Genomic DNA, 13,605 nt, shown 5'->3' on the forward strand with positions numbered 1-13,605 from the left:
TTGTGATAGGGATGGCAAAAACAAAAATTAAAGCCACTGAAATGTGTGTTTGTGTGTATATGTGTGTGTATAATATTGTACACAGCAGAAAAAGGAAGTCCAAAAGAGAACAGACAAGCAGGATTTTTTTAAAGTAATAATATTCTTTTTTCATTTTTTGCCACATGGCTAATATGGAAATGTAGTTCACATGACATTACATGTATACTTGACATATTGTTTGCCTTCTCAATAGAGGAGGGAGAAAATATGGAACTAAAAATTTTATAAAATTAATGTTAAACACATAATGTAATTTTTTTTAATTTTAAAGAAATGTGTGGAAGTGGTGTGAAAAGGAGATTCATGGTCTTATCTACAATCGTCTTTGTGTGCATTTTGCTAGGTATACGGAAATGCTTTTTTCCGCATTTAAATCCAAAATCCTTTCTTATGTTTAAAAACAAAAGGAAGGAAAAAAGGCATAGGTGCCCAGGGCATGCTGGCACTGGGCACCAGAAAGCAAGGAGAAGCAATGCCAGCGGCACCTTGGGATGGTTGCTAGTTCCTAAGAGCCAATTGTGAAAATTGTGGCTCCTGAATGGCAGCAGGAACGAATACTTGCCCGTCTGATTTCATAAATGCCACGAAGGGATGGACTTATTTTTCTGAGTTGTGGTGGACCTCTAGTCATGGGCTATCAGTTGGCTTGGCCCAGTACATAAGAAGCCAAAGTGGTGGGACCAAGCCTGGAAGCCAAAAGAAACATTGGGATAAAAAGAAACGTTGACGCTCGGCAGGGTGGGAACCCGGGCTAAGAGGAGCCTAGCGCAGGATGCCGCGCAGGCGCATTACACTGCTGCATTGACCACCCCATCCCCACTCCACGATTTCGCTATGTTTCCAGTTCTTTGCTGGAGTTGGGGAGACGAGTTGTAACACAAACTGTTGGATTAACATATGGAGACCAGGAGGAATTATTTCGTTTTAAGACCTAGGACTTAATACCACGCCACTCACTTCTCTATTCTCCTCACTCCGTCCGCAACCCTGTCTGTGGGCCTAACCTCGCGGTTAGTCGTTCCAAGAGAAAGGACAGTGGGAACTACGGTTCCCAGCATTCCCCGTGGCCATAGTCCCGTGGCAGCGCGCAGGGTTGGGGCCGGGCCGGGTTGGGCCAGGCCCAGCCGGGCTGGGGTGGCGAATAGCTACAGGCTGATGCGCGAGCGCTGGGAGTCTCTCAGGGGCTGGCTGCTGGGAGCAGAGCTGCGGCGTCCTCAGTTACAGGAGACCAGCTTCGTCCACCAGCGCGGGTGAGGGCAAGCAGATAGACGGCAGTTGCCGCTGGACTGACAGGGACAAATGGAGGGCTGGCAGGGGCGGGGGGGCGGGGTTCCTGGGGCGCACGGGGCGGAGCGGAGAGACAGCAGCTGGGGTGTTAGGTGGTGCCCGCAGAAAGCATACTGGAGGAGGTATGTCACAGGACCTGGGATCGAATCCCGACCAGAGTAAACCGAGCATTATCTGCTGTGTACCTGGCATGGTACAGAGGGCTTAGTTTCCTAATCCATAGAATGGGATGGTCGCATCAGTGGACCTAACCACTAAGGTCCAGCTCCAAATCCAGGATTCTGGGAGCCAAATTAAGTCCAAAAAAATGTTGTGATGTGAGAGATCAGACCCAAGTTTTAGGGACCCAGTTTTTGGCAATGTTGGCATCCTGGTTTGGACTGAGAAATGTCTTGTGTTGTAAATTCTACCTACCCCAGTATCCTCCACTACCCCAGTATCCTCCACTGTAAAATGAAAATAATAATACCACCTGCCAGGTTGTTTGGGGGATCAAATGAAACATCTATAGAGTGTTGTTTTTTTAAATAACTTTTACCTTACTATTTTAATAACCTTACTTTCTGTCTTAGAATCAATGTATTGGTTCCAATCTGTGCATCAGTTCCAAGGCAGAAGAGTGGTAAGGACTAGACAGTAGGGTTTAAGTGACTTGTCTAGTGTCACACTACTAGATAGTATCTGAAGTCATATTTGAACTCTCTAGGCTTGACTCTCAATCCACTGCCTCCTTATAGGGTTTTTAGCACAGTGCCTGATACTATATAAAGGCTAGCTATCATTATTAGGAAATGACACCCTCCTCTAAAATCCTTTTTCCAAGAACCTCTTTAAGAAAGTGTGCAAAAGGTCAAGAACAAAACCAAAAGCTTCAAGTGCATTTGTCCTTATAAAATCTTATATGGTTTTGGGGGAAAATGAATTAAGGTTGGTAACCAGCTTTAAAAGGAAAATGCTTCCCGTGTATTTAAGAGCTTTACTTTTCCTGATCCCTGAAGAAATTAATGACCCAACTAAAGGCCTGTCTTCTTTCTCTCTCCCCTGATAAAATTAGGGTTTTGTTCTCTGTTTGGTCATCTGTGACCACGTGAGTCTCCCTTGAGGGAGAGATCAGAGAAAGATTGAGTAGTTTTAGGAAACCATTTCCTCAAGGGCATTCTTGAAAGTTCTAGGTGATGAAGCAAAAGATTCACTTTTATCTTAAAACATTTTTTCATATTGTATATATGATTTCATAATTATATTGTAAAAATTCCTTCCTCTAAGATCCTTATAAATGTTCCTCTAAAATGTCCTATAAGTTGAAAAGTGATGACAGAGGGCATAAGGGCATTTTGACAGTTTGAACATTTCTCCTTCTAAACTGAAAAAAAAATGCTTAGTTTTAGAAAAAATAATTAAAAAATGGTTTCTGGTAGACTTGTAACTAAAATGCCTAGTAAATATTCATTTATTCTATATACACTTGCCCAAAAAGACTACTTTTCAGTAGCAAATATGTCCCTGAACACTTCACTCTGTGTGTATACATTCCCAACACTTCCACAAGAACTGACAGCCATAATCATAATCTTCCCTCTTATTATTGAGGTCTCAACCTAAATTTGAGTGGCATCCTCCTAGATTCACAGACTATTAAAGCTGGAAAGGTCTTTAGAACTCATCTTGTCCAGAGGTTCTCAAACTTTTTGTTCCTCAGGGCCCTTTTACACTCTTAAAATTATTGAATATCCCCTAAAAAGCTATTGTTTATATGATCTAAAGAAAACCAAGTCAGCTGGATGGCTCAGTGGATATAGTTCATGGACCTAGAATCAGGAAGACCTCTGCCCATAAGCAATGTGACCCTGAGCAAGGCACTTACCCTCTTTCTCAGCCTCAATTTCTTTAGCTGTGAAATGTTGATAGTAATAGCTTCTTCCTCCCAGGGTGTTAGTGAGAATAAAATAAGATACTTGTAAAGTGCTTTGCAATCCTTGAAATACTATGTAAATGCTAGCATTTGTTATTAATTTTTGTTGTTTGTTGTTGAACTTTTTTTTCAGTAATGTCTGACTCTTCAGGACCCCATTTGGGGTTTTCTTAGTAAAGATACTGGAGTGGTTTGCCAATTCCAGCTCATTTAAAGATGAGGAAACTGATGCAAACAGGCTTAAGTGACTTGTCACACAGCTTGTAAGTGAGGCCACATTTGCTCGCAATCTTCCTGACTCCAGGCCTGGAACTCTTTCCACTGGGTCACTTAGCTGCCCTTTGTTATTAATATGAGATGTTAAATTCTAGAACTTTGTAAAGAATTTGTGACAACTAGTGAAGAAATCACAGAATGGTGGGAGATTTCATGGAAAGTATAAGAAAGGAGTGATGATTGCCATAGGGGAAAAGAGGCAACTGGGTTTTTTGTTTGGTTTGGTTTTTTAATCACTCATTAGACTGATGTATCTAAAAGAGAACTTGATTTAGAAAGAGGAGATATATGCATTCTAGTCTAGATTTAGCTAATAATAATCAGCCTCCTGACCTTAGAATTTGACTTTAACTCTCTAAGCCTTTGTTTTCTTCTCTGTAAAATGAAGGAATCAACTAGGTGACCCTCAACGCCCTCTTGAAGCTCTAACATTGAGTCTTTGTTGCTCTGTGGTTTAGAAAAGTTAGCAGGACTAGCTACTTTGAAAAAAAAATGTCTCAGCATAAGGGCAAAAATTAAGAGCAAAACACAGACTTTTAATACATTGATCCCGGTGCCATTAGTGGTACAAAAATTTGTAGGGTTGAAACAAGAAACAATTTTTCAAGGAAGTATATAGTTTTGGGGGTTCAAAAAATCAATGCCCAAAAGAAAACAAAAAACCTAATTCTCCCTAACTGTGAGGAAACTTAGATATTCTCTTATTCTTTGATAGCCAGAGCCTTTTGAGAAAGCCAGCCAATAAATTTTTGATATCTATAAGATTATCTATAGAGCTACTTCCTGTATCCTAAGACTGGAATAGATCCCTCATCTAGATCCAGAACAAATAAGAGTAAGTATACAAGAAAAGACAGCACTGAATTTCTCTTCCTTCCCATGTGAAAATAGCATTACTCTCTAGAAACAAAAAATCAGGTTTGTCTCCCTTGAAAGAGATAACTGTTTGAGAGATGACATGGAGTAGTGAAAAGGGCCCTGAATTTGAAATCAAAAGAGCTGAATTTGAGTCCCAGCTCTTCTTCCCAGTGAGATGGTTAAGGCCTACTCTCTGATGCTCATCCTCCTCATCTAGAAAAAGAGATAATGATTGCACCTCTCTCACAAAGATGATGTGAAGATAAACCCTATAACAGTAAGTCCCTTATAAATCATGAGGATGTGTTTTATTTATTATATCATACAAGGATAGGCTATTCTACTTGTCACCACATCAAAATCTTCCCACTGCATGAATTTTAGAAGTCATTTCCATTTTGTTAAGTCATTTCCACTTTTATAAAGTCTGGGTGGAAACAAATGGACACTTTATCAAACATTTTAGTCATCTTTTCAAAACAAAATGGAGGAGGAGAAAAAGTGGATGATGGGTAGGAAAACCTTAAAGGAAAAAAAGAGGCAAGCATTTAAGTGTTTTCTTTTCACATTTCTTTTCCTATTTTTCAAGGCTGCAACAATTTGGTGGGGTGGTATTGTGAACAGAAAGCCTAGAGCCAGAAATAGACTGGATTTAAATCCTGCCTCAAAACTATCTTAGTTTACCCTTCTGTAAAATGGGAACAAATCCCACATTTCCTACCTCATAGGGTTGCTGTGAGGGTCCAGTGAGATTAATTATGTAAAACACTATATAAGTCTCAGTTATCATCAAAGCTTCATTCAAAAGCTTTTTCAAAACTTGGGAGTGTTCAAAAAGGTTTTTTTTTTTCCCCTGTTTCCTCTTCTCTCACAGATCTTCCTCTTTGACTTGACCCATTCCAACCACCATTAACTATTCTCTGTTCCTTTTTCTTCTTGAGCCTTTTTGCTTTTAGACAAGGTTAGTCATAGGATCTCATTTCAACTCTGTAAGCCTGCTGAGAGATGGTGAGGAATGCTGATTATGTCTGTTTTTTCCTTTCCTGTGCTGCTGTTCACAAAATCAAGATCTCTGAAAACAAATTCTTCACAAAACAACTCAAATGCTTACTAGTTTGAATTTGGATTAACTTCCTGAGCCCAAATATAACAGATTGTTCTTCCTTCCTGTTAAGTAAGTTGAGATTTCATATCTCATTAAGTACCTCTTTTAGGGAGAGAGGAAGAAATGAGTAAAAAGATGAAACTCAAACTTGATCACTCTTAACTACGCCTGGAGGTTTGTTGGAGATTATCAAAACAGTTAAGCAGCTTTAGGGATTAACTATGAATTTGTTATACATAGTGCTTTAGTAATCCTGGAGTATCATGCATAATCTAATGTTCAGTTTGGTTCAGGTAGTTTAATTCCATAAAATGAAATTAAAGCTAATTCAAATTGAGATCTAAACATAGTCTAGTGGAAACACTAGGGAGATAGGAAGGATACTTGGGTTCTAAGTCCAGTTGTACCACTAACTGTTTGACTTTAATCAAGCCTTGTCTCTGTTTTCTCAACTTTAAAATTAAGGGGGCAAGGTAGAGAAAGCCTTTCCTGATCATCTCTAAAGTTCTGGACAGCTCCAAGATTCTTCAGTTCTGTGACTGAATTAGTCATGGAATCTTAAATTTATTTTAACCTTGTTTCCCAGTATTCTCTTCTATGCATTGAGCTCTCAATTCAGAGTCAGATTTTCCTCCTCCTTCATCAGGAGGCAGTTTGGGTAGGGGCAGCTAGGTGACTAAATTGATTGAAAGCCAGGCTTAGAGATGAGATCCTGGGTTCAAATGTGACCTCAGATCCTTCCTAGCTCTATGATGCTGGGCACTTAACCCCCGTTGCCAAGCCTTTACAACTTTTCTGCCTTGGAACCAATATTTAGTATTAATTCTAAGGCAGAAGTTTAAAAAAATTTCACCTCAAGCATTAAGTAGAAAACATTTTGACCAATTTTCATTGGCACAAAGTAGAAACTGTATTTTAGGAATAAGATTCTGAAGTATCATGCCTTTATTTAAAATTTAAATGGCAAAAGAAAATAGGATCACTTGGGTTCATTGCTTATATTTTGTCTACCTTTTTTTTTTAGTTAACACAAATTTTGAAAAAAAAAATGTCTCATGTGACAAGCAGCTTATGTATCCACATACTTCATTATTTCCAGGAATTAAATCATATTCTTTAGAGTAGTTTTGATCAAAATGTTTTCTCTTTGTTTGGAATGGTTCAAATAAAAACAAAAAAGTCTTCATTTTGTATCTGGGATGGTTCCCCTTCTCTTCCACATAAAATAGCAAATCTCTACTAGATTTCAATTTTTATATCTGTGTACAGAGGGAGGGATGACTGTCTGGAAAATAGCCAAAGGAAGGCAAGAATATTTAAGGGCCTTCAGTCCCTGACATAAGGATCACTTGAAGTAACTGGGGAAGAAAAAACTCAGGAGGGATGTGATCCCCATCCCTCAAGTTCTTGAAAGGCTATCATGAAATAGTTTTATCTAGTTCTGCTTAGCCCCAGAAGACAGGTAGGCAGGTAAGGTGGAAATGGCAAAGGCAACTTAGGTTTGACATCAGGATGCCCCATCATTTGAGTTGGCCAGAAATGGGGAAGCAGCCAGGAGCCTACTTGAATGTGTTATAGTGAAAGTTCATTTTCAGGAGTGGTCTGGGGGAAATGGCATAGGCATAGGCTGTACTTTCAAAAGCTTTATTATATAGTTGGAAAGACAAGGTAAATACATATAAAATAGTAAGTGCTAGAATGAATGATGCATATTGGAAGCACTATATGAAGCCAAAACTAGGCTATGAAAGGCTTCATGAAGAAGGCAGCATTTTAAGTGACAACTTTGTTTTATGGAATCTGCCCCCTCTCCACCCAAGTTTGCCCTAATCCTTGAGAACTTGCCTTAAGGGAAGTCCCAGACTCTCCCAAATAGTCCAGAGTTTAGACTGGAATCATCCTTCCCTTGTCTCCATTGTAAGCCAATCAATTGGACCTTCCTGTCCTTTATTTCCCAGAAGGTATATATATAAGACCCCAAGTTCTTCAGCTCATTGAAAAATCCCCTCTTGAGATACTTTTCCCCTGGAGACAGTGTTCCTAGAGTCCCAGAGTTTTGTCTTTGTGTGGTATCTAGCCCTTGACTCTGTATAGGGTTAATTAAAGATGTTCTTTCTAACTACTTTGGTGGTTCTTTGTTTTTCAAGGTTGACATAAATGACTTGAAGAGAAATAAGGTTAGATTATGTGGAAGGAAAACTATCCCAGGCCAGAGAAATTTTATTCTTTTTTTCCCTAAGAACTTAAATCATTTTTTTTTGGCTTGATCTATCATTAGACTAAACTATAGTGAAAGGAATGTGGTTATCTGGTCACCCATGGCTTTGCAAGATGGTAGACATGATAACTTTATTCAATGAGGCCTAGCAGAAATTAAGTTTCAGAGCCCTCAATGTGAACCAATGTTTCTTACATTTAAATTGTACACAAAGGTAAAGCGGTAACTGTAATTAATATTTAACCTAGACTTTATTTTTAATCTTTTAGGCTAAATTTCAAGAAGAAATTAACAAGCTAAATAACTCAGGCAGGAAGAAGATTTTTCACTATTTTCAAATGTGACCTGTAGCCTTTTAACTGTATGCCTATGAAATAAATTTAACCTTTGGCTACCTGCTTAATTTGTTGGGAGAACTACAGGAGGTCCCCTTAAGTAGATGTCCCTTTATTTTCAGAAAGTTTAATGGGGATTTTTTTCTTCATGTCTGCCAAATGTTAACTGATTTTATTTTTCTTGAGTTGCTTAGCACAGATTGCATTGTTATCCCATGATTTGAGGCTCTGAAAATGGCTCACTTGAGTTCATTTCCTGTGGTTTATGCAGCTTTTTGTTTTTTTAAGTAAGTGAACATTTTGGATATTCTAAAAAACATACCATGGCTCATGTCTCAGCAGACTTCAATATTTCAAGGATTTATAATTTCATCAGTGTTGGTTTCTCCCACTGACACAGATTGTAGCCCCTTCCTAACTTAGTAGATAATAACAGCATTTATATAATGCTTTAAGGTTTATAAAGTTCTTTACATATGTTTTCTCATTTGGTTCTATTACTATTCCCATTCTACAGATGAAGAAACTGAGGTTGAAAGAGGTCAAGTGATTTATCCAAGGTCACAGAGCTAATAAGTGACTATGGCTGAACATAAACTCAGATCTCGCCACCAAGTTGGCCTAACTGGGTTTTTGAATGGCAGGCACACATTCCACCACTGGGCCCTTATTTAAAGCCTTTTCATCTTGCTTAGAAGCCAAGGGGGTAGAGAGCCAAGTGTGGAGTCAAATCTGGCCTCAGACACAGCTGGTATGAATTTGGACAAATTACTTAATCCTGTTTGCCTTAGTTTCATCTTCTGTCAAAGGAGCTGGAGAAGGAACTGGCAAACCACTCCTGGAACTTTGCCAGGAAAACCCCAAATGGGATCATGGAGAGCAGAATACACCTGAAGTGACTGGACAACCACATCTTGGTTACACTGACTAGATTCCGTGCTTGCTCTCCCTAGGGTCACCTCCATACCACCAGAGGCACCACAGTAATACTTTAGTAAATAATTCTACTTTCTGTCCAGTACAATTGGGCCAGTTTGACTTCTAAGAGGGTCAAATTAACTCTGTTCTTAGATACTGGACTTCAAAGAGATTGTGGAACATGATATAGTGGCCTGGGAGGCATTCAGATGGAGGCCATGGAACTATCTGAGTGGTAGAGGGAATTCCATTCTGAATAAAATTAACTAGATGCCTCTAAGGTCCCTTTCAGCTTCCTTTGAAGTTATAACTTCCTCCAGTTCTAAGGAAGTAGAGGTTAGTAGATTTTTTTTTAACACTTTTTGTCTTAGAATTGATACTAAGTATTGGTTCCCAGAGCAGAAGAGCAGTAAGGACTAGGCAGTGGGGATGAAGTGACTTACCTAGGGTCATACATCTAGGAAGTGTCAAGAGTCTGGATTTGAACCCAGGACCTCCCATCTCCCAGCCTTCCTCTATTCACTTAGCCACCTAGCTGCCCCTAGGATAGAAGATTTAGGGCTCCAGTACAGCCCCACCCTCCAATAGAAGAGACAGTCCCATGGAGGAAACTGATTTGCTGAAGGTCACATATTGGCAGATACAGTTGGAACCCAGGTAGTTCTACATGGAACCAGTAAGCTTCCTTTCCACTGAATCAAGCCACTGGAATTTTATATTGGTAACATCTCTCTTAAAATGAGACTTTAATTGTACCATTATACAGACAATAATAATTTAGACCGTTTCCTCCAACTTTTATTTTTCAAAGGTGCAAGACTACAAATGTGAACTCTGCATGTGTAAAGTCAGTGTCTAACTTCTTGGGGATGTTTGTTAGTTTTACTTTTTTTCTCTCTTTTTAAAAATGTGTTTTAAAGTACAGCTTTCAGGGGCAAGGAGGAAAGGGATACATTGGGAAACATAGCTAATGTGAAAACATATAAATAAACTTTATATTTTGAAGGATGTTAGATCTCTCTAAAAGTCAAATGAAATACCCATTTTCTACTTTTTCCATACCTGTCAATCTAGACTCATCAAATATGAAATCCTCTGATTTCTCCTCCCCCCAGTCTCCAACCACCTTACCCCAAAAAGAAATACTGTGGCATGGGCTACTACCAAAGTGTTTTCAGTGTTTTGTTTTGATTTGTCTTAATCTTAGAAGAGTTTAACTAGATATTTTGGGAGAAGAAATGATTAAAACTGTGTGCTTTTTGTTTGGTGGGGAAAACATCCCCCCCAGAAAAAGTAACCTTTAAAGTCAAAGAAATGCAGCAGGTTGTGGAAAGACATCTCTCAGTCTCAATTTTCTTCTTATTCCATTTTAAAGGAGATAAAATCTCCTTGTTCACTATCTTGGAGACTTCAGCCCTAGCAGGAAGATCTGGAGAATCTAGCAAAATTCACCAGAATTAAGTCTGACCTTAGGCACCAAGTTTAACAGATTATAACTCCAAGCCTCAGACATTCTCCCAGCCCACCCATCCCCCAGATCATCTGACATAGTCTCCCTATTGCACAACCTCCTAAATCAGGAAAGTGACCAAGCAATATTACTAGAGACCTTTTACCACCCACCCTAAAGTTCTGTAAAGCCTAACATATATGTTTATCTCCCTTGCTTCTGCAGAGTTGCTAGTCACCTGACCACTGCCCATCAGCTGATGATAAAATAAATGTTTTGTTATCTAGTCTAGTCTTTTGATTTCTTGACCTTCAGGCAAACAGACCTAAGGGGGAAGAATTAATATCCAGAAGAATCTTAAGCATTCTGGATTGAGAAATTCCCCCATTGAGAAATTTCATTACCATTCTAAATTCTATGATTCTAAGTGAGGTCCATAATTTGATAATGTTTCCCCTTCTCATGATCAAATTCCAATTCAGTAAACAATAATGCTATGATTTGAGACCTTGCTTGTATCTAATGAGTTCTTTCTTGACCTCCCAGCTGTCACCCTGATGGAATTTTTAGATGATTCAGGTAAGGAGAGGTCCTTCTGGTAATCTTTTTCCAGAATACACTCCCCCTCACCCCTCCAGTGAGAGAGAGAGGAGTGGAAGGGGAGTCAGAGTGTGTGTGTGTATGTGTGTGTGTGTGTGTGTGTGTGTGTGTGTGTGTGTGTGTGTTTACAAAGGTGAGTTTACCTGATGGTCTCCAGGATCTATGATTCCATTTTCTCTTCCCCATTGTATTTTGAGTGGGGACATAGTACGAGTTAATTAACTTGACCTCAAAGCATTCACAAAGTCACCTAGGAGTGGACTTTGCCTGTGAGTTTTGTCATTAACTGGAGCTCTCTGAAGAAGGAGAGGATCTAAGTTGTGTTTTCCTGACTTCTTCCAGCGGTACAATGGCCCTCCCTAAGAAGAAGCTTCAAGGTCTTGTTGCTGCTACTCTCACACCTATGACTGAGACTGGGTAAATATTACTTTGTGACATAAAGGGTTGTTTTTAGAGCCTTCCCGGGATGTTGGTTAACCTGGCACATTTATTAAGTGCTACTGTGTGCCAGGTATTGTCCTAAGCACTGGGATGCCAAAGGTGATGATCCCTACCCTCCAGGAGCTCACCGTCTAATGGGGAAGACAAGTAAACCACTATGTATAAACAAGCTCTATACAGGATAAATAGGAAACAATTAACAAAGGGAAGGCACTAGAATTAAGAGGAGATGGAAAAGACTCCCTGTAGAAGGTGGGATTTTAGATGGGACCTGAAGGAAGTCAGGAGGAGGGAGCATTCTAGGCTTGGGGACAGCCAGAGAGAAGGTCATGAGTTGAGATGGAGTGTCTTGTGTTAGAACAGCCAGGAAGCCAGTGTCACTGGATTAAAGAGTACCTGAGGAATAAAGTCTAAGGACCCAGAATAGTTAGAAGGGGCTAGATTATGAAGGCTGAGAATTATTCACAATGAATCTCCTGGCTGACTCTAGGAGTGCTAAAATGTCAACCAGAGGTAATGACTGAATTGACTATGAATTGGTCTTGCCCCTTTACCAGAAGTGAGGACAGAATTTAAGAGTACTGTCAAATCTAAAGAATGAGAAGCCCAGCCACCCCAACCTCTGGCTGGTGCTGTCTTGGCCCAGTTTCTATGTACTAATGTAATTGGACTACTTAATCATCTCTCCTTCTGTCTCTTATTGGATACACCAGTGCTAAATCTCTGTGCATCCCAGATTATAATCTTGTCTGGATTAAAAGGCCCTTTATTATAACTACTTTAGTAGTTGGTTTATTTTTTTCAAATCAACAAGGGCTGTGAGGCCAGAGGGTTTGTATTTGATCCTGGAGGCAATAGGGAGCCACTGAAGTTGGAGCTAGAGAGATGACATGGTCAGTCCTGAGTTTTAAGAAAATCACTTTAATGCATAAATGGAGGATAGAGAGAAATGGAGAGATCTGAAGGAGGCAGACTGGCCAGTAGGCTACTTCAGTAATCCATACTTGAGTTTAACCTCAGTTAGGATGGTGATAGTGTCAGAGGGGGAAAAAAAGTGTATTAGAGAATGTTGCAAAGGTGAAATCAATAGAACTTGGCAATAGATTGAATATAAATGGTAATAAATCACATAGAGTATCTCTTATCTAGTATTTCTATTGTCTAAATCACTAATCTAGATCCAAAAATGTAACAAGCCATCCTAAACTCTCCTGGCCCAAGTCCAAATTTATAGAATCTCAAATCCTAACCCAGAGAAATATATACATGGTCTTCCTCAGGTCTTATATTGTAGAACCAGACTTTAAAGCCAGGTCCTCTTACATCAAATCTGGCCTCCTTAGTTCATTTTGTAATCTAAGATGAAGTTCATATAGCACCTTAATGTTTGCAAAATACTTTATGATTAGAAATTAACACCCTATTGAGTGCTTCAGATATTATCTGCATTTTACAGTTGAAGAAAGTGAGGCTCAGAGAGGTTAGGTGATTTATTTGTGGAAAGAGGGAAAGAAATGAGCATTTATCACATGCCTACTATTTGCCAGATACTGTGCTAAGAGCCTTACAAATGATCTCATTTGATAATGGTCACCAGGCTAATAAAAAACAAAGACAGGAACAATGGATTGGTGGATCCGTTCTAGATAGCAATTTGGAATTATTCAAGGGGCAAAAAAAATTCTTTCATTGCTTCTGTCTGTTTTTTATTAGCCTGGTGACCATTATAAAATGAATAGGGTCAGGACTATTACATTTCTTTTCCCTTGGTATCCCCTAACTGTTTCAGCTTTATATCTTCAGCATCTATCACATCTATCACAGTGACGTGCACTTGTTTAGGTTATGCTTACTAAGTGCTTAGGATTTGAATTTGACTCCATAAAATCAGAAACCTCCTAGTAACACTTGAGAGGCAGCACCAACATGGGAAGATAGATGGGGAATCAGGAGACCTGAGTTGTAAGCTTAGTTCCACAGTTTAATGGTGCCAGTGAATTTGGGCAAGTTCCTTAACCTCTGAGTCTCTTTTCCTATTTATCAGATGAAGAAATTGAACATCTCCAAGGTCTCTTCCAGCTCTAGATGTGTATGCTTTCTACTGTTCTAATTAGAAATCAATCACATTCTAGCTGTGTGACCCTGGACAGGTCACTTAACCCT

At 39.3% G+C, this 13,605-nt stretch overlaps 1 protein-coding gene across 5 annotated transcripts in view; it reads left to right on the forward strand.

Moving 5' to 3' along the window:
• The first annotated feature begins 866 nt into the window (after positions 1 to 866).
• Positions 867 to 13,605, forward strand: part of NPL (N-acetylneuraminate pyruvate lyase) — a 66,305-nt gene continuing 53,566 nt past the window's right edge. Inside the window, exons 1-3 of one of the 5 annotated variants that reach the window (XM_007480931.3) lie at positions 1,154 to 1,292; positions 10,948 to 10,980; positions 11,344 to 11,418. In XM_007480931.3, coding sequence (XP_007480993.1) covers positions 11,351 to 11,418 — 68 coding nt within the window. In that variant the 5' untranslated portion in view covers positions 1,154 to 1,292; positions 10,948 to 10,980; positions 11,344 to 11,350. Of the gene's footprint in view, positions 1,293 to 3,967; positions 4,353 to 10,947; positions 10,981 to 11,343; positions 11,419 to 13,605 lie in introns of those variants that run through there. The other 4 variants (XM_056815628.1, XM_007480929.3, XM_016429997.2 and 1 more) reach the window with 4 other exon arrangements.

The sequence above is a fragment of the Monodelphis domestica genome, chromosome 2 (genome assembly GCF_027887165.1).
Source record: "Monodelphis domestica isolate mMonDom1 chromosome 2, mMonDom1.pri, whole genome shotgun sequence".
Lineage (NCBI taxonomy): Eukaryota > Metazoa > Chordata > Mammalia > Didelphimorphia > Didelphidae > Monodelphis > Monodelphis domestica.